The sequence below is a fragment of the Amphiprion ocellaris genome, chromosome 15 (assembly GCF_022539595.1).
Source record: "Amphiprion ocellaris isolate individual 3 ecotype Okinawa chromosome 15, ASM2253959v1, whole genome shotgun sequence".
In the NCBI taxonomy this organism is placed as follows: domain Eukaryota; kingdom Metazoa; phylum Chordata; class Actinopteri; family Pomacentridae; genus Amphiprion; species Amphiprion ocellaris.
The window spans coordinates 3261625-3282055 of NC_072780.1; the positions used below are offsets into that span (position 1 = coordinate 3261625).

At 39.9% G+C, this 20431-nt stretch overlaps 1 protein-coding gene across 1 annotated transcript in view; it reads right to left on the bottom strand.

Moving 5' to 3' along the window:
- Window positions 1-20431, bottom strand: part of LOC111564866 (dolichyl-diphosphooligosaccharide--protein glycosyltransferase subunit STT3B) — a 122149-nt gene that overhangs the window by 31764 nt on the left and 69954 nt on the right. Inside the window, exons 4-7 of the mRNA XM_023264701.3 lie at window positions 18040-18105; window positions 9179-9278; window positions 6693-6791; window positions 1917-2063 (exon numbers count right to left, since the gene is read on the bottom strand). Of these exons, the coding sequence (XP_023120469.1) occupies window positions 1917-2063; window positions 6693-6791; window positions 9179-9278; window positions 18040-18105 (412 nt within the window). The remainder of the gene's footprint in view (window positions 1-1916; window positions 2064-6692; window positions 6792-9178; window positions 9279-18039; window positions 18106-20431) is intronic.

Sequence of the window (20431 nt, forward strand, 5' to 3'; positions counted from 1 at the left end):
AATGGGGAAGAGAGGGAAACATTATCATGTCATTGGAGGAATGGGAATATCTGAAGGACTAGCAATGGAAAACAACCAGTTCACTGTCTAGGAGAGAATTTAACTGGAAAAAATGGTCAGATTCTTTATAACACCAGCTCAGAAACAATTCAGGGAGAGGCAGGCTGCTTGCTGGGGAGGATCTGGAAATTTGGGGTCAAACCATTTTCATGTGTTTTGGGGGTGTCCTGGGATTCACAGCTTCTGGAAGACGATCAGAGATAGCATGGAGAAGGTTTTAAGAGCCAAGATTCATCTTTGTTTTCAGGTCTTGTTCTTTGGTAAGACGCCACCACTACTCATTGGTTACCCTAAGACAGGGGTGTCAAACATGCGGCCTGTGGGCCAAAACCGGCCCTCCAGAGGGTCCAATCCCGTGGGACAACTTTGTAAAGTGTAAAAATTACAGAGAAGACATTAACTGCAAATTGTAAGTTTGTAAAACTATGAATTTAAAATTATTTCTACACCATGACAAGTTGTTTTGATGATAAACACTAGATTGTTCATTGTTCTTTTGTCGTTTTGTCTTGTTTTTCTAATATTTTGTCTTGTTTTTGTTGTTTTTTTTGGTCTGACTTTTGTCTTTTGTCTCATATTTTTGTCATTTTGTTTCTCATTTTTGTCGTTTTTTTGTTTCCTTTTTGTCTCGCTTGTGTTTTTTGTCTTGCTTTATTTGTTGTTTTGTGTATCGTTTTGGTCGCTTTGTGTTTTTTTGTTTCGCTTGTCTTGTTTGTCTACTTTTTTGTCATTTTGCTTTTTGTCATTTTTTGTCATTTGTATAATTATTTTGTCTCACTTTTGTCGTTTGTCCATTTTTTGTCGAATTTTTAGTCTCTTTTTTTGCTTTGTGTTGTCTCATTTTTTGTCTTTTTTTTCTCGCTTTTGTCATTTTGTCGCATTTTTCTCATTTTGTGTTTTGCTTTATTCGTTGTTTTGTGCATAATTTTTGTTGTTTTATGTTTTTTTGTCTTGCTTATGTTTGTCCATTTTTTTGTCACTTGTAGTCGAATTTTTTAATCTCTTTTTTGTTTTGTTTCGTGCCTTTTGTCTCATATTTTGTCTTTTTTTTCTTGCTTTGTGTCTTGTTTTTGGTGGAGGTTTGTCTTTTTTGTCTGATTTTGACGTTCTGGTTATAAAGTAAAATACTATATTGTTCAGTTCTAGATACCTGCGAATAAAATTAGGAGTTGTGGTTATTTATAGGTTATTGTGCTGTGATTTTACTGGTCACTTGAGATCAAATTGGGCTGAATGTGGCCCCAGAACTAAAATGAGTTTGACACTCCTGCCCTAAGATATACTTGTCTAGAATTCTGCTGGTTGCCAGAAAAAAAGCCATTACAAAAAAATGGCTATGTCAGGACCCACCGTCGATAGAAGACAATGTGGTGCATGATATTTATCTAATGGAGAAACTAACATTTGCTCTGAGACTCAAAACAGATATGTTCGAGAAATGTTGGAATGGTTGTATTGAGTTTATCAGCCCATATAGATCAGACTTTAAATGACACAACATAAGTTGTAACACAACACCCTGCTTCTCTGCTACACAGGGCTTTTTTTGTTTTGTCTGTTTGTCTCATTTCCTGGTGTATATGTATGTGTTCTATTATTTATTATTCTTATAAACTCGTTCCGTATGTCTGTTCCTTTACAAAACTGAAAAAACAGTTTGCAATGTACGTTTGTAAGAAACTGTGTATCTGCTGACTTCTTCATGGAACAAAAAGGGAATTTCAAAAGAAAAAAAATTCTCAAATGAAAGCTGAAATCTAAAAAAACAGTGTGATAATTCTATTAATTAAATATTCAAACTGCTGTTGAAAACAAAACAACAATAACATGGTCTCCCACTGCATGGATGTACAGACCTGTGTAGGTGAGATAGATCACTGTGAGGAAGACTATGCAGGCGGCTAGAGAGACGCCGAGGAAGAAAAGCGTCTGGAACTCTTGTCTGGTCAGCCTGTCCTTCAGGTACTGCAGGAACGCATAGGCCTGGAGAAGTGCAAACACACCTGAGAAAAAGACAGACAGAAAGAAGGGAATGAGCAAGCACACGAAGGAAACTCGCACTGAATATTTGAGGAGGCCCTGATTGATGGCGCCTCCTGCAGGGTACAAAGCGGGTTTACGTGGTTAGGAAGCAGCGTTGTCATTTTGGCAGAATTCTCGGCAAAGCAGTCTGCGATAGCCCCTTTGGCTGTTCATGCAGATGTGAAAGACAAACACTGCAGGACAACATATTTCAAATGCAGACAGATTTCTGTAAATAAGCCTCTCTCTTTGCCTTGCCTCGTCTTTCTCACACAGCCCCTTTGGTCACACTTCTTTCCCTCCGTTCCTTTGCTCTGTCACTTTCTCAGAGCTGTTTCTCCAGCTCTGTCTTTGTTTGTCTGCCGAATTCGGCGCAGAAATTGAAAAGAGAAACGAGGTCTGGTTTCTCTCTTTTTCGTCACCTAGCATCCTTTGACAAACCCCGTGTGAAATCTCAATGCTCCTCTGCTGGCCCACCGCCGCCCACAGCGGGTCTCACCTACTTCCAAGGTTAAGCCCTGCCCGTCTCCCGGAGAGCCGCCATGGTGCTAACATGCTTGTAACTATATCCCTCTTTGCTTTTCCTGCCTCAGGGACTGACATCTCAATGGTACCGACAGGTCCGTGGCTCTGTCACTCTCTTCCCGTCTCCCGCTGCGCTCCGTGAACGTCGCGGCCAGATGTTCTGAACAGCTGCTACTCCGCCGACGACATAAAAACACACTTGCTCTTTGAGAGAGTGGAGAGCCAACAACGGAGAGAGGCAGGGCTGATTTCTGGTGGTGCATCCTTCAAAGCCTCTCATAATGCTGTTTGTGTTGCAGACACTCAGGAAAACAGGAACACTTCAACGTACACCTGCTGCAGCGTTAACCGAATTCTCCACAATCGCTGCCAACAACCGCAAATGAACGTGAGTCATGCATGTACGTGCACACCCATCCGTGACGCCAGGCAGCAGATGGGCCCACTCTTGAGAGGCAAAACTCAACAAGCTTTAATAAACTACCCACAACGCCAAAATGCAAAGTAGTTAAATTGCTAAACCCATATGGGTGACAAACATGCGGTCCTCCAGAGGGTCCAATCCGGCCCTCAGACTGTAAAAATTACAGAGAAGACATTAACTGCAGATTGTAAATTAGTAAAACTATAAATTTAAAATCATTTCTAGACCATGACAAGTTGTTTGATCATAAAGTAAAATACTAGATTGTTCATTGTTCTTTTGTCATTTTGTGTTTCGTTTGTGTAATATTTAGTCTTGTTTTGTCTTTTTTGTCTGACTTTTGACGTCTGTCTCATGTTTTTGTCGTTCTGTATTTCCTTTTTGTCTCGCTTGTGTTTTGTCTTTTTTGTCGTGTTCCTTTTGTCATTTTTGGTCTTGTTTTTGCCGATTTTTTGTCACTTTGTAACTTTTTTGTCTCTTTGTTTTGTCGTTTGTCTGGCTTTTGTCATTTTGTATCTCATTTTTGTAATATTTTCTCGTTTTTGTTGTTTTTTGGTCTTACTTTTGATGTTTGTCTCATGTTTTGGTTGTTTTTGTCGTGTTCCCTTTTTGTCTTATTTTTGTCATTTTGTGTTTTGCTTTATTCATTATTTTGTGGATCGTTTGTGTCGTTTTGTGTTTTTTTAATCTTGCTCGGGTTTGTCTATTTTTTGGTGGTTTTTTTTCTCGCTTTTGTCCTTTTTAGTCACGTTTGTCCATTTTTTTGGCGCTCTGTAACTTTTTTGTCTAATATTTTGTCTCATTTTTGTTTCCTTTCGTGTCGTTTGTCTCTTTTTTTGTAATATTTTGTCTTGTTTTGTATTTTTTTCTCGTTTTGATCATAAAGTAAAATACTAAATCATTCAGTTCCAGACATCTGTGATTAAATGTTGTGTTTCTTCGTAGACACTCTGTGATCTGGAAGTTGTAATGTGGAAATGATAAACTAAGGAAAAATGCTGTTGAAATTTCCTTTATTTTCTTAAGAAACTTCAGGTTGTTAGTGATGTTCTGCAAAAAAATAATTCCTTAAATGTGACAAACAAAGGAAAGACTTGGAGTTGTCATTATTTATAGGTTATCATGCTGTGATTTTGCTGGTCCGACCCACTTCAGATCAAATTGAGCTGAATGTGGATCCTGAACTAAGATGAGTTTGACATCCCTGTGCTAAATCCATATGGGTGGCATGCGACGCGGCTTACTTATTTCTGTTTTGTAGATATATCCTAGATCAGTGTTCTCCTACAGGCAGAGCGTGACTAACACTGTCAGCACAAGGGGATTCAATTCCGCTGGCAGGTGCGTTGGATATCAAGCATGTTGGTGGAGCTACACCTTCCATAGATGAATGACTCCCACCGACTGTGTTGTTATTGGGAGGGTCAGGGCAGGCTGGAAATTGACGTGACAGCTCTAAAATACAATTTGTGCACTGCATCAGTGTGTCCTTGAGCAAAGCCCAGACAGTAAGTCTCCTCAATTATTTTATGTAAAAACAGTGTTCCATATACTGTTAAATCATTTCATTGTAATTCATGGTAAGAAAGGGTTGTGTTTTAGTTGAGAAAAAAATAACTTCGAACCTGCATTAACAAGTTTTTGGCCACAATATCACCATTTGTTCACTCACGTAAAAATATTAATTAAAGCAGCTACCCTCTGAGCTCCAAGCAGTGTTTTGTTTTTTGCTCATGTCACATTTTTATTCACTGCAGGCTCATTTTTCACTGCAACATAAAGTCCTACTTCTCTATAGAAACAGCACAGTCACATTTAGAAGAGAACTCACAATGTCTTTTTTTGAAGTATGACAAAGCTATAATGCCATAAATCATAAAACTGTATGAACCAAAGTTGAATTTCTTTCATGATTTATCTTACAGTAATTTAAAAAAAAAAGGAATCAACATATGCAACATTTGTTAAAGTGCCCACGACTTTTACCAACACTGAAACACTGTTTTTCTTCAAAAAAATATTTAAAAAGCTGTTTAACTAGGCCTTATTTCATGTTCACAACCTCTCAGCTCTAAAAGACATTTCATCATGCTGACTAGATCTTCCAACAACCTGCTGACTACTTGCTCCTCTGTATATTATTTTGGAGCCACGCTGTATTTACTAAATTGATCAAGTAGGTTGAATTTTTTACACAATCTTTTTTGGCATCTCCTTTCTGCTCTGAGTAAACAGCCTGCAGATTTACAGAATATTAGCTTCTCAGTTGGACTAAGCTCAGGATTTTCATTCTTTACCACATCTGGTCACTGCAAATGGTTTATTTCTGGCAGAAAGTCTGAATGAGACATGTATGAGAATGTCCTCAGATCCTCAGGTGGATCCTTTTGGTCGTTCCAGAGTCGAAGCTTAAATCTAAAGGTTCTCCGTCAGGACCCTTCGACTGAGGAGATGAGACCTGCAGATTCAGCAACTTCTTTTAAATCGCTTCTCAAAACCCACTTTTACAGATTTGCTTTTATGTGATGTTTACTTTCAGCTTTATTTAGTTTTAGTGTTTTATTCTGTATTATATCCTGTTTATTTTAGAAGTTCTCTCTTGTTTTATCTGACTTTTAGCTGCCTGGGTCTTTGGTGTGATGTCGTCTCTCTAATTCTTTAATCATCTGACTTTTTGGTTTTTAATTTTTTTAATTTAACCCTCAAACTTACTCTTTAATTTTTCAGTACAATCACTAGATACTAACCTATAAATAATGAAAACTCTTAATTTTTCCTTTGCTCTAAAGCAAAAAAGTACGTTCTGAAAATGTTCACATTTATGAACTATCTTTTTACAAAACATTATGAACAATCTGAAATTTATGAAGAAAAATAAATTACATTTCAACAATATTTTGCCTCAATTTATCATTTACACATTACAACTTCCAGATCACAAAGTGTCTACAAAGGAACAAAATATTTAATCACAGGTATCTGGAACTGAGGAATATAGTATTTTACTGTATGATCAAAATGACAAAAGTCAGACAAAAACAAGACAAAATATTACAAAAATGAGACACGAAAAGAGAAAAGCGAGAAACAAAATGACAAAAGAACAATGAGCAATCTAGTATTTTATTTTATGATGAAAACAACTTGTCATGGTCTAGAAATGATTTTAAATTTAAAGTTTTACAAATTTACAATCTGCAGTTAATGTCTTCTCTGGAATTTTTACACTTTACAAAGTCTTTCCACGGGTCCGATTGGACCCTCTGGAGGGCCAGTTTTGGACCACGGGCCGCATGTTTGACACCCCTGCAATCATTCAATCATTTTTTTTCTTACGATAAACAGTGCAATTGTTGGGATTAAAAAAAACCAACTCACAAAACATGCCTTTCAAACCAGCTGCCAGGTTTTGGGGTTCAGAGGGTTCAGCACAATCAACTTCTTGTGACTGCTTCAGGTAAAACGAGGAGAAACGAGGTTGTGCATTCGTATCTGTTCGTCACATTTGGTTATGATTCACTCCTAACAGCGGATATAAGCAGCCACACTTCTTTCCTCGTCAGACAGTGTGACATTCATGGCTAATTTTCTAGGAGGAGAAATTGTTGTTTCCGGAAAATGCAGTATTAGTCACTCTGCAGGTGGAGAGGGTGGGACTTACCAGCAGCAGCCATGTGCTCGCTGGTCCTGATTGGCTGGAAGCCGACGAAGGGAATCTGCATTGACAACACGAGCCCCACGATGTAGAAAGTGCTGTAAGCTGTGAAGAGAGAAGAAATAGGAAAACAGGAAGGTGAAACAGGGACAGAAAGGACAGACGGGGTGAGAATTCAAACTATGAAAATAAACTACAGCTTTTCTTCTATTCCTGCACTCCAGCTTGGGTCCCACTGAGGGAAATAAACCTCAATAGAGGTATTTAAAGTCTATTGATTTTCACTGTCATACCTCAGAGGGAGTAAATACAAAATACCTAATCTAATGTCATTTACTGAGAAAATGGGAGCTGGCTCGGTGCAGTGTGGCGGCGAGGCCTGGAGTCAGACGACGGTGCTGAGAACAGTGCAACTCCCACCTTTGTAGCTTGAGGGAACCGATTCGCAGACGCACCAGCTTAATTAAGATTTCATACTCTTCCTGAAGAGTGTGCCTCTTTTTTGAAGTAGTTGTGACCGCCCTCAGCAATCTCTTTTTCACACATCTGCTATTGACTCAAGACAGAGAGAGATGAATTGTGAGGGAACACAGACTGCGAGGCATTTTATTAAACCAGGATTTTCATTTTTTCTTCTTTTTTTGCAGATTCTGTCACTGTGACTGAGGCACCTGGCTCTGAAAAGAATAACTGGGCTACAAAGCCAGTAGGTAAGGTAAAGAACAGAGCAAGTGCTTGAGGACCTAATGTCTTTTCTGACATCAGAACATTTCCACAAATGCATTTCTCCTGCTTCCATTAGTGAGTAAAAGGTGCATGAGGTTAGTGGATGATGGTCAGGCTGCAGATATGAAGGAAATTTTCCACCTCATCTAACAGCCCCGACTCTCAAGTAGAATTTGATTGTTGAAGAACCATTTGGAGACGGAGCGGAGGTAGGTCAGAGCCCTCTCACAGTGAAGAGGCCGTCATTTATTATGAAGCGCTCAAAGACCAGCAAGCAGCGACGGCGAGTGAAAATTATCATCGTGCATAAATGATACTTGACACGGTATCGTTTATCTTGACCACAACAGGAGTGGATGCAGCGAGCTCCGAGCTAAGCTGACGATGGATGTTCGGGCGGATGCAGGGTTCTGAAGGATTGAGCTCAAGTTCTCTGAGCCAACGGAGCCGCACTGTGCTCTCTCTGACTGGGATGTACCACGGGATAACAAGCCTAGCCTCTTCACCGCCTCTCTGCCTTCAGTATTCACACAAAAAAATAAATATATAAAGAGGATCAGGTGGCAGGTGGTTGCATTTACTGTTAAGTGGTGTGTGGGTGTGTGGATGTCTGCGCTGCTGATGATGGAATGCTTGCGGTTGTGAGAGATGAGCACAAGCGTGACTGGGCATTTGCGCTTGTTTCAGGGTCAAACGCTCGGGCAGCAGCGTTGGAAGACACATATTCTAATGAAAAAGAGAACAGGAGAATCTGAAAGCGTGGTCAGTTTACATTTCAGCTGCCGCATGTGGGGGAGTTTCAAGTATCAAGTCACACAGACAAAGTTGCAGTGTGGTTTAATTGCTTGTGTGATATGCCAGGGTTTCTGCACAAATCAGCCAGTCAAATTTAATGCTCTTTAATGCCATTTTAATGCTATACTGTAAAAATTTTAATGCCATGACCATTAAGAAAAACTGCACAGGTTTGTGTTTTTGTAAAAGATGATTTTTATATGAAAACTGTCCATACATCTTACTATTTCTGAATGCAGACCACTGCCTGGAACAATTCAGAAATGCTTTCATTGGATGTGCATGAGTGGTGCTGCACAGCAGTGTTCAGTCACCAGAGCAACTCCGCCTGCAGCGTTGCATTCGACCCAAAACGTGCCCGAAGTCTGCTTGATTTTCCATCAGTAGCGGTGGTCACTACAGCTGCAGTTGTGCCGTTTGTGGGGGTCGAAGTAGATGCTGAAGACGTTACGCTGTTGGTCACAGGAAAGTAACTAGCTACAGCCTCTCACAGCAGATTTATGGCCGTCGGACTGCATGTGAGATTTCATGGCGTTGACACCCGTTGTACCAAGCTTCATTTGTTATTTTTTTCACAAGCACTAAAAATTCCTTCTCTGTCTTGACCACCAACGGGCTGTGGTCTTTCTCTCAATTCCACGTTTTCTAGCCATTTTTGCTCGAATTTGCATTTCCCCATTTCCCAGCTCTACTCCACCTGGTCCAGCCTGCCAGCCACTTTCCAAACATCCAGTTTTACGGCAATTGTACCCGTCTGATAGGAACAATTATCACAATGGTTCTGCATGTTTACGTGGATGTACATATCCGGCGAATCGCAGTCTTTAACTATATATTACTATTATTATTATATATTGTCAAATATTTTTCTTGAAAACTGCAGAAGGAATTTTTAATGCCGCTGAGAATCAAATTTGATGCTTTTTAATGCCCTGCAGAAACCCTGTATGCATCTGTGTGCACCACCTTACCGATGTAGACTCTTCTGCTGTAGCGCTGCATCAGCAGCAGCACAAACACATGCAGAGGAATCAGGTTGATAATAAACACATATCCTCCCCATGCCGACACCTAGAACACAAAGAGAGAGAGAAAAAGACGTCAGTAAATGCAGTGCAGACACTGAAAGGCCTATGTGATCAATTTTTTGAGCTCCCCTGCTGAGCGGAAGCTTTCCTGTTAAAATGCAATAAATTAGCTCTGCAGGAAAGATGTCAGGTTTGCCTTAATGGAGGAGCCGAATCGAAACCAAGCCTAGTTGGGCCACAAAGCTGAATGATGAACAGCATCAATACGGAGAATATATCTAGCCATCAAACCTGTCTGTTTTTACTTGTTAAAGGTCTGTGTGGAAACAGAATAAAAACTCTGCCACATTTATGTCAGATTGTAAGCTACTGTAGCCGGTGATTGCGGTGCTTTTTGTAGCCCGCTGCTCCTACAGGGGTCGACCGGCACAATCAATTTTTGACCTCTGTCAACTCTGAGTATGTGTACTGGAAACAGGCTGTTTCTAATTCAACCACTTAATTTCAAATTTCTCACTGACCTCAAAAAACAGAAGCCATACCTGCCGCTGAAGCATTTTTTTATGATCAATTGTTGTGCCAGTCACGTTGTCAAATAATCAACTAATTGCTTCGTCTACAAAAGCCAAACAACAGCGGCAAAGTGCCTCCTGCAGTTTCTCAGACTGTGAGAAAACATTTCCAAAAAATCAACTCCCGTACTGTAAACAGACTCATCCAATCGATGCGAAGACATCCTACTGCCTCTGTGCTATTAGACAAAAGCACACAGCGATAAAACCAGACGTATATAGAATCTATAAAAATGAAGCAATCACATTTTACATATTAGATGTAAAATGTGAGACGCACCAATAACTTCAAAAGCTCCACTAAAATTATACCTCCACCAATTTTTGAGGTCTGGAAAGTATCAGCACTGGATGTGGGGGCCATAAAACGACTCCATAAAAACATCACTGACAAGTTTTCAATTGCCTCTACTCATCTGCAGCAAAGGGCAAATCGACAGAAAAACAGAAGAGGATGGAGAAAAAGTGAAAGAATACAGACAAAGCGTGGTAGAGAGAGAGGAGACAAAGGAAAAGTGAAGCAGATTTGTGCACAAATTTAAAACCTAGAAAGAGGTGGAAACAGCACAGAGGCAGAGTGAATTAAACAGCGAAGGGGAATACATAGAGTCAAACTGTTTGATCGTTTATTCACAACAGCTTGTCAGAAAGAGCCCCACTGTACCTGTTAAGTAGGATGAAAAGAGCAATCATTACACTTTTTGCAATCGCAGAAAAACGGGCAAGTCACGTCTAATTGATAAAAAAACATTCGTATACCATGTTAAGGCAGAAAAGTGAAAGAAAATATTATAAGTAAGTTCCTTGCCGGTGCAATTATCTTTTGGCAGTCACTTGCATCTGTTCCCTCAGACGGTGGCAGCCAATTAGAAACATGTGAACCGTAACTTGACTGAATACCAGAGATGACTTCAATTTAAGACTCATTTTCAGTGTTGACACAGGGATGGCTGATCCAGACTCTGTTGCTGACTCGTGGGGAACTAATTGAAAACAAAATAGTGGAAACACAGCGATTTAGGCTACCAGCTGCACAACTTTAGGAAATACACTATGTTCATTTTTGTAAGCATGCATGATGCAAAACAGAGGCTGTGTGGAGGAAGGCTTGAGAAACTAATGAAAATTCACCCTCAATTTGACCAAAATTTATTGCCACCCACTGAAAGCATTAAAAATATTGTATCTAAAACAAAAACTGAAAATTGACTGTTTATTTCAACTCATGATATGTCCTCCAGCATATAAAAAAAATACCGTACGGACATGTTAACAAGGAGATCAAAACATTTTCACCAGAGGGGTCTTTCATTCATAAAAGCTATGCAAACTACACCATTTTTCCTCGAGGCAAACCCAATAAAACAGGCTCTTTAAAATATTGATCCTTCTGAGTTAGAATCCCTGACATTAGTGAGATGCATTATTGACTTCTACTATTGTGAGTCAAAGTTAGTCAACACTTTTTCTGAGGCTTGTTTATCCCTTTGGATATAAAAGAGCGAGAGGCTCGATGCCACGTTAGTAGGATGGAAGATGGAGATTGGAAAAATTCCCAAGGCTGGCATTGGCACAAAGCAAATAAAAATGGAGAATTAAAGCATTTTAAACAGCTGTGACTGACAAACTGTATGAATAGCTATTGTTGTATTAGTTATAGAATAGGCAAAGAGTAGGAAAATGGGTTTTAAAAAATAGAGTTTATGCACCAAATTATGGCCTTAAAGTAAGACTTAATAGTGTGGCATGCAGCCAATAATGGACTTCATGTTTGGCATTCAAGGCTGTTAGCAACACGAGTCTACAGCCATGCTAGCAGCTCTCTATGACCACACATAGGCAAAGCTGTGGTTTGAACTAAATGCTACCCAGATAAAATACTCACAGTGCCAATACTAACATGCTGCTATTGAGCAGGTAAAAGTTATCATTGGCACCATCTTTTATTTAGTGTGCCAACATGATAACATTTATGAACAAGAAAAGCAAACAGAGAGCACAGTACGCCACCAAGGCTGCTCAATCGTATCATTTCTGATGGCTAAAATCTTGAAAAATTTTGTGGCAGAAATCACGGCAACATAAAATGTGGTAATTTAACATAGATGTACCCACAAAAAAATGACCTGAGCACAGGCGTGTGTTCTGCATGTCAATAGATCTACCAGTATTTAGCAATAAACCAAAACACTCAACAATATTAATTTAAACCTGACGATGGCTCCAAATGTAGAATCACCAACAGGATTTAAGTTCATTCTCTGGACGCTATAAATGTGCAAACCGAGTTTCACGACAATCCATCCAATAACACATGAGGTATTTCTCAGATAAAAATGTCGACTTCATGGTGCCATTAAGAAGTCGTCGTGGGCGGGGCAAAGCGAAAGATGCTGCTTTGGTGTTCCTTCAAAACAGTCGTGGTTCAAATTGCTATGGTGTAACATTTGCATCCAAATACACAAACACTAATCAAAACAAATAATCCACTGCAAAAAACTAGCAGGGGTGCCTGACTGTTAGATTTAAATCCTTGGCAAAACTTTCTGTTTCACTTTGAGTGCGGTAGGTTGCAACCTAGAGCTTGCTGTTGTTGTTTCATGTTATGAACAAAACTGTAACACCCATATGCCAATGTCAGGGTTATTCCCACAACCTAGATCTGCTGAGTCAGACATGTGAATCACCAGAGTATGCATCGACAACAATAAAACCAGCTGCCTAATATTGTGCAGGTCGTCCTTGTGCCGCCAAAACAACACTGAGCTTTTGAAACAGTGGGATGTTAGCAGTGGATCCTTTCAGCTGTGGGGGCTGCGAGCTGGAGTGCTTCAGTCTTGTTCCAATGCATCCTGTGGAAGCTTGATCACATTGAGATCTGAGGAGTTTGGAGTTCAAGTCAACGCCTTTTTTGTCATGTTCCTCGAGCTGTTCCTCAGCAGTTTTTGAGGTGAGGTGGAGCACAATGTCTTGCTGGGACAGGCCATCGCCATTGGGGAGTGCTGTTGCCATGGAGAGGGTTGTGCTTAGACTGGAACAATGCTTAGGTGGGTGGTACGTGTCAATGTAACATATAGATATTTAGTGAGAACTGAGGGTTCCCAGCAGAACACTTAAATAAAGCAAAATTATGTTATTTATTTTACCTGTCAGTTGGGGTGGTGGAAATTTCAGATTTTTAGATGCATCGTGATTCGGACGTGGAAGAATCTAAATCAATTCACAAACGTCCAGATTTCGATTATTTAAAGCTGTTGATTAAAGTAATACAGAAGGTTGTAAAGAATGTGGAACTAAGAAGTGCGGTACGCGTCATCTCCACTTTGGGATGCGCACCTGGAGCGAACACGCCAACACGCGTACAGAGGAAAACAAACATGGCTGACCGCACCGCCACCCACCTCGTTGTGAGATCCAAACAGCTGCTGAGAAGCCTCGTAACTCGATTCCACCTGACGGAGACGTCAGGGAGACGGCAGGCTGTTGTTGCCGTGGCTACCAGTGGCGCTACCGACCAGAGAACAATCGAGGAAGCAATTAGAAAGCTGCCACCCTCATCGGAAAAGGCGAAGTGAATTACGAAGGCCATCGCGTCATTTATTGTCAAGGATCTGTGTCCTTATTCCGCTGTGGAAAAAACAGGGATTTCAAGCACTGCTGCATACAATGGTGTTTTTACAATTTGCAAATGATGAAAGCTTTTGCAGTGGAACAAAAAGAAATGCGTGTTGTAAAAAAGTGCATCAGTATACATAAATTTAAGAAGCATCAATAATTGTTTTATAGTCAAATCGTCGCCCCTGAATCGTGAGGTGCCCAAAGATCCCCTTCCTGCCTGTCAGTCGTTTTAATATTGTGGTAGGTCTGTGTTTTTGCTTCACATCAGTAATCAGTTCAGTAGTTGTTGAGTTATTTCAGTCTCGATCAAAGCAGTGGAACAACCGACAGCAACATTTTCATCGCTAGTGCATTACATACAGCATGGCTAAAAAAAAAAAAAAAAAAATCACAGAGTTAATTACCATTTCGGTCTTTCCCTGCACAGTATTCACCAGTCAGAGATTGAAAAATGCAGCAACATCGACATGACACGAAGTTGGCGCCGCTGTCTGGTATTTATCATCCGTACATTGCAGTTTCACCTCTTGAGTCTTGAGGAACAATCACTTTGAGGGAAAAACGAATGGGGGAAAATGGCCTTCTGCTCACATTAGAGGACCATGCGAAGACGAATGCCCGTGACACCATCCAACGCTGTGTGTGTCTGTGCATGAGCACGAACAAGCTCCATTTGAAATTATAGCTCTAACATCCAGCCCCCTGCCCGAGCCACAGGGTAACAGCCGAGGGCAGGAATCAGAAAATGTTTGGAGCCAAGCCTTTTAGCCGTTATCACTCTCTGCATTTCATAGCGGGCTTATCTGATGACCACAGGGCCACTCTGAAGAGGTTGTAGAGAAGACAGCATGCAACAGAGAGAAGGGTTTTACTCTGTTTGTGTGTCTGTGTGTGGATGCATATGCATTTGTGTGTACGAGTGTTTCCAGCCCAATGCTCTTGTTAAACGTTGCTCTGAGTATTTAGGGGAATGAAAATGAATGTTCTGTTTATGTGTGTAACTATTTGTTAGCTGTGCCTTTTCTAACAACAGCACTGACCTTCTGGGTCATTAAGACTTTAAGGTGGCACAGAAGTGTTCAGGCCTTCTGTGTCAATCTGGATCATACTGTTACATACATATTTATCTATATACAAGCTTGTCTAAGATGCAAAACCTCACTGGGTTGCAAATTTACTGTGACTGCGAACATGAATTTATCCTCAGCCCCTCCATGGAAATTGAGTCGAAGCTCAGTTCTGTATAAAATTGTGGGGTCTGAACCTTGTTATTCCAGTCAGTCCAGTAAATTTGTATGGATATCGAATGGTCTAAACTTTAACATTTAAATTTTTAAAGTAAATATGCATAAAATTGTAGGGTCTCTGAACCTTGTTCTTTAAGTTAATCCAGGATATTTGTAGAAATATTGTAGGGTCTGAGCCTTAATATTTGCATTAGTACGTTAATAATGCATAATATTATGGGGTCTTAACCATAATATTGATGTAAGTCAAGTAAATGTGTATAATATTGTAGGGTCTGAACCCTAACATTTAAATTAGTCAAATTTGTATAAAATTGCAGGGTCTGAACCATGTTATTTAAGTTAGTCCAGGAAATTTGTCAAAATATTGTTGAAAATGAATATTTAAATTAGTCAGGTAAATATGTAAATTATAGTTGGGTCTGACCTCTAATATCTACGATAGTTCAGTAAATTTGTATAATATTGTAGGGTCTGAGCCTTAATATTTAAATTGGTCAGGTAAATAAGCATAATACTTTAGGATCTGAAGCATAACATTTAAATTAGTTAGGTAAATTTATGTCACATATAATACTGTAGGGTCTGATCCTTAATATTTACATTGAGCCTTAGGTTTATCTCTTCAGGGTAAGGCTTGGGCAAAAGCCAAACTACTGCTTGCTTTTTACTCTTCATCAATATCACAATGATGTCTGCTCTACTGGTGAGCAGAAATCATGACACAATGCTAGTCCAACAGACAGCTGCTGATACATTAGTGCTATTAAAAAGTCAAATTAAATGGCATCTTTTATACAATCGCCTGAGGAAACTTGTGTTCAGAACATTTAATCAATAATTCTAAGTTTGTGACATGCCCTGATGTTAAGGGCTACTCTGCCAGCGGAGACTGTGGAGAGTTTAGACACCGGAAGAAGTCAAAGTGTTGGGAACGAACATCAGTGCAGCTGATTCTTGCATCTTCTTTTGCTCTGTCCTGCTTTTCCCCTTCACCTCACCCTCGCCCACTCTGCTCTCTTGAAAGGAGGATGCTGCACAGCTTCCAGAAAATTTCGCTGGCCCCCGTCCATCAGTGGGTCCAACTCCTCTGATCCTCTTCTTAATCTCGTCCTTCTCTGTCCTCTCTCTGCTCAGATTATACCAATGTCCAGGCAGGAGATCTCTCCCTCTGCCTCACAAATGTCCAATCCAATTGAGCCCCACAGGAAAACTCAGTCTTGGCTATATCCTAATTAAACTGACTGCATAAGGTGATAGGATGGTAAATAAATACTAGGACAGGCCAACCAGTGTACGCAGACCAATAGTAGATGGTGGAGGTTGAACCTGGCGGTGTCGATAGAGACATACAAACCTAGTTTGTTGCTCTCTGCAGAGGTGGGTGGGCTGCAGATAGAGTACAGAGAAACATCACATCACTGAGGAGAGGGAGGGAGAGAGTGAGTGTGAAGGAGAGGAAGTAGTAATAAGGAGAAAGAAGCATGGAGACTCAATGTTCCCACTGCTTCCAAATAGGACAGTGTGGAAGTTACACATCACAGTATATTCCCTCCCCTGTCCTATTTGGCGTTTCTCACCATCTCTCTGTCCCCTCTATCCTTTATTCATTGCCTCTCTATTCCTTTGTCTCCGTCTGTCTGCACTCTCTGGTTCGTCTCCTGCTCCATTCATCTTTCAACCACTCCTCTGTCCTCTCCTTTTCTCTTGACTCTACAGTCCTCTCTGAACCCCCTTTGGATGTGGCGTGATCGATGAAGCTGGATTTCGGTAATCTGTTTCATTTGACATCTGTCTCACTGCCGGCCACAGAGATTAAGGCCGGAATGAGCAAGGAGCCGGAGATGTTCGTAGGCGCTCACGCTCCCTATCACACGCGAACACAAACATACAAACAATCTGTCGCCGAGGCAGTGTGCCTGGACCGTCGTTTTATCTTATCTCTCTCACCAACCCTCTGACGAGCTTGTGGCCGAATTCATAAATAATACCAGAACCGCTGGCGACGCTGCCCCTCCCGGCTTCCATCCTGTGCCATGTCACAGCTGGACAGAACACAGCCACCCCAACAGAACCATCTCAGGGGCCGGGCTTATTATCACGACCCAGTTCTGAATTGGAGCGAGCTGCTCACAGAAGAAAGAAAAATGCCGCTCAGTACCATCACCTAAAGGTAAATTCCGAACCTTCTATGCTATAGTCAGTTCGAGTAGATATAAAGCTTTAAAATATGGTCTTATAGTGTTGCAGAAATGGCAAGTTAGCAATTTACAGAAGACAGCTTAAGTGAAAGGAAATGAATGGTGCAAGCCTGAAAAACACGACGAAGTGTTTCCTGCAGAAAATGCAGCATTTTAGTATGAACTCAGAATCAGCTACTAGCAGTTCAAGACTAATGTAAAATAGTTTGTTTTTTTAAAGAAAAAACATTTATTTTATTTCCAGTGTACATTTCCACCATTAAAAAAAGCTAATTTATATCAACTGTGCATGATATGGAATAATCAAAAATAAAAATTGAAAAAAATAGAAAAAAAATGGTTTTCTAAGAACTACAATCAATAAACAGGGACCAGAACTGACAAAAACGTAAATAACCTTAGGCTACAACTGCCATTATTTTCCTTATTGATTCATCTGTTCAATATTTTCTCAGTAAATCATCTGGTCTTAAATACAGAAAAATGCTGATTAGAAAATATGCAGTAAAGGTGACATCTTCACACGTTTTGTTGTGCTCGTTTAAGTGCAAAAGATTTTCAGATTAATATGATATAATGCAGTGAAATCAGGCTAATTCATTAACCCTCCTGTTGTCTTCACTTATGGGCACCCAAAAAAATATTGTTTCTCTGTCTGAAAAAAATCCAAAAATTCAGCAAAAAAAATCCCCAAATTTCTGAAAAATATCTAAAGTGATTACATATATATCAGTAAAACGTCTAATATTTTCTTTAAGAACATTCACAAAAATATCAATCAAAATCCAGCGATATTCGCTGGATTTTGATTGATTTTTTGTGAATGTTCTGAAAGAAACATTTTTAACATTTTTTTCTTTTTTTCCCACCAAAAAATGTTAAAAAATTTCCCAAAAATGTTGAAAATGTGGACATCAGAAGTTTCACTGTGAAAGTTTTTTAAATTCTTTTAATTTTATTTTATTTTTTACACATTTTAAAACTATAAAACGGGTCAATTCTGACCCGCAGGACAACACGAGGGTTAATGGGCAAAGTTGTCAGAGCTCTAAATTATGCACAAGTCTTCCCTGTGGAACTTAATCAATGAATAAATCCGTTTGTCAGGCAGCGTGAAGAAGCCCATAGTTTGTGTGTTTGTGTCAGTGTTTGCAAACTGTTCTTACCATGTAAAAATAGGACAGACAGCAGCCAATGGTCCAGAATACGGAGCCTGTCTTCACCGATTTCACCTGGGAAGAGACACAGATGGCAGAAAATGATTCCAGAGTCACTGCAGTTTGCCGGCCACGTATACTTCAACGTCAAATTGAATATTCAAACCCACAGCTTGTGTTTCAGGGACACTAGAAACTAAAGTAACCAAGGCCATACATTTTTTGTCACAGCGACGCAGTTCTTCTTTGACTACACCAGAAAAACCTGAAAGCTTGACTGAAAACAAATTGTAACTTGCTAATTTGTTCTGCTGCATGTTTAGCCGTGATGCTCTTTGAAAAAAGATTCTTCTCAATGAGCCTTTTTTTTTAGTTAACCCTCATGTTGTATTAAGATCCTGTACACTCCTCTTGTCCTCAGTCAAAAATGACCTGCCTCCACAGAGCCTCAAAAATAGAGCAGCTTCATTGAAATTTCAACCAAAAATCAAATTTTACATGAAGAAGCAACTTGTCATGCATCACACATTTTGTGAATGTCTGGATTTTCCCTCTCCAGAAGGCAGAAAGACCATGTTTAATCATGGACACCACTCGTTTTTATTACATCACACATGTTATAAATGTATTCTTTACTAAAGTAGAGGTTTATAATCACTATTATTGCTGCTAAAGGTACTGCATAGGTGTAAACACTATTTGTTTAGCAAGAGATAGTACTTCTATATCTTAAGAAAGTACCAGAAATGTACAGAGAAGTGTACAGCATGGAAAATTTCAAGTTGACAGAAGGTCATTTAGGGGTTTCTCTATGCTATTAAATATAGCGACCAGGAAATTCTTGACCTGAAGACAACACGAGGGTTAAATTAAAATGAAAATTCTCTTTGCTTCATTCACTCCTGAATCAATGCAGTTGTATTTAAAACTGGCAATGTGCAAAACAATCAAATTTACACTTAATATGGTTAAAAGTGTTGAAAATGCACATGTTTGGGATCTTTAACGGTCGTTTAATGATCACAGTTTAATGATCGCAGCAGATAAAAAAGCAGCCGGCTGCGACGAGCCAGACGAGATCGGTTCAGATTAGACCACCGGCAACATCTTGTAAACAAGCTCCCCTTCCGAGCTACAGGCCGATAAAGCAATAAAGTGTACACATTAACATTTAAAAACACACTCCCAGGCGCACACAAACACAACAGAAGACACACTTATCGGTGACCTTTCAAATTATCAAACTGGGGAAACCAGTGAGAATGTGGGTAAAGAGATGCTGTCAGGAAGCTTTATTGCACCCAACAATGTGTAAGATTTGCTGAGGAGGGGAAATCAATGCTTGCTGGACCAAGGTGGTCTCATCCCACCACAAGATCCAGCCATAGACAGACCCTCGGATCAGCCGATCAATCACCTGCACACATCAATACTGCTTCGTACTTACAATGCATACCAAAATATGCTTTCCTATTCGCTAAAGTAGGCCACAGGAAGAGCACCTGTGGTGATGTGATTATCTTTCTTGCCCATTAGAAGTTCAAACTTAACTTTTGTTTGTGAAAAAGCAAATGACAATAACTCAGGGCCTTGTGGGTCTGCTTGACAGGACTATTATGTCCCATTTAGATGAAATATTGCGCTCTAGGGGAGATGGGGTGGTTTTAATATTACATGCCCTGATCATTGATTTTAATCCTGGCCAGACCGCGTACGTCTGTTTCTTTACCCCATGCTCCAGTAAAAATTACAGCCCCAATTACATCCTGCTTTTAGGGAAGATCAGAGTCTGTAATTTCAGTCTAGTCAGGAGAGATGCTTTTGCTTTTTAAGTGTTTCAGAGTTTTCATTTTAGTTTCATTTAGGAAGTTCTGAGTTTTATTGACTCCACACACAGTGGAGCAAATAAAACTGCAGAAAAGGATTTTGTTAGCGTAAAAGATCATTCATACAGTGACTTCAATGAGGAATCAATTACTAAGTTAACCACAGAAAAAGTAACGATCGACTCTGAGACAAAGACTCAGTAAGCTCATGAATGGGTTGGTGTGAATCCCTAGACATAGACTGCAGGTAGAAGCTGTCATTGAGGACTTTCATGTCGTTTCATGCAGCATTTTTCTCCTATTGCCCTATCTGCATGCTATTTTTTGCAAATCCTCTTTGCTATGGGAAACAACAGCCTCCTTGCAGCAAACTACACGCTGAAAATGTCAAGTTTTGACAAAGATCTAGGCTTGGTTCTTTCAGTGAATGGCTGAAAAGATCTACAAAGAATATGTTTACAACGTCTGCTGACTAACAGGGACATTGTTGCAGGCTTTCCCAACTGTTGTGGAAAAAGTTTTTTTTTTAAAAGCATAGTCCACCAAAAAGAAATAGAAACCATCCAGAGTGTTTC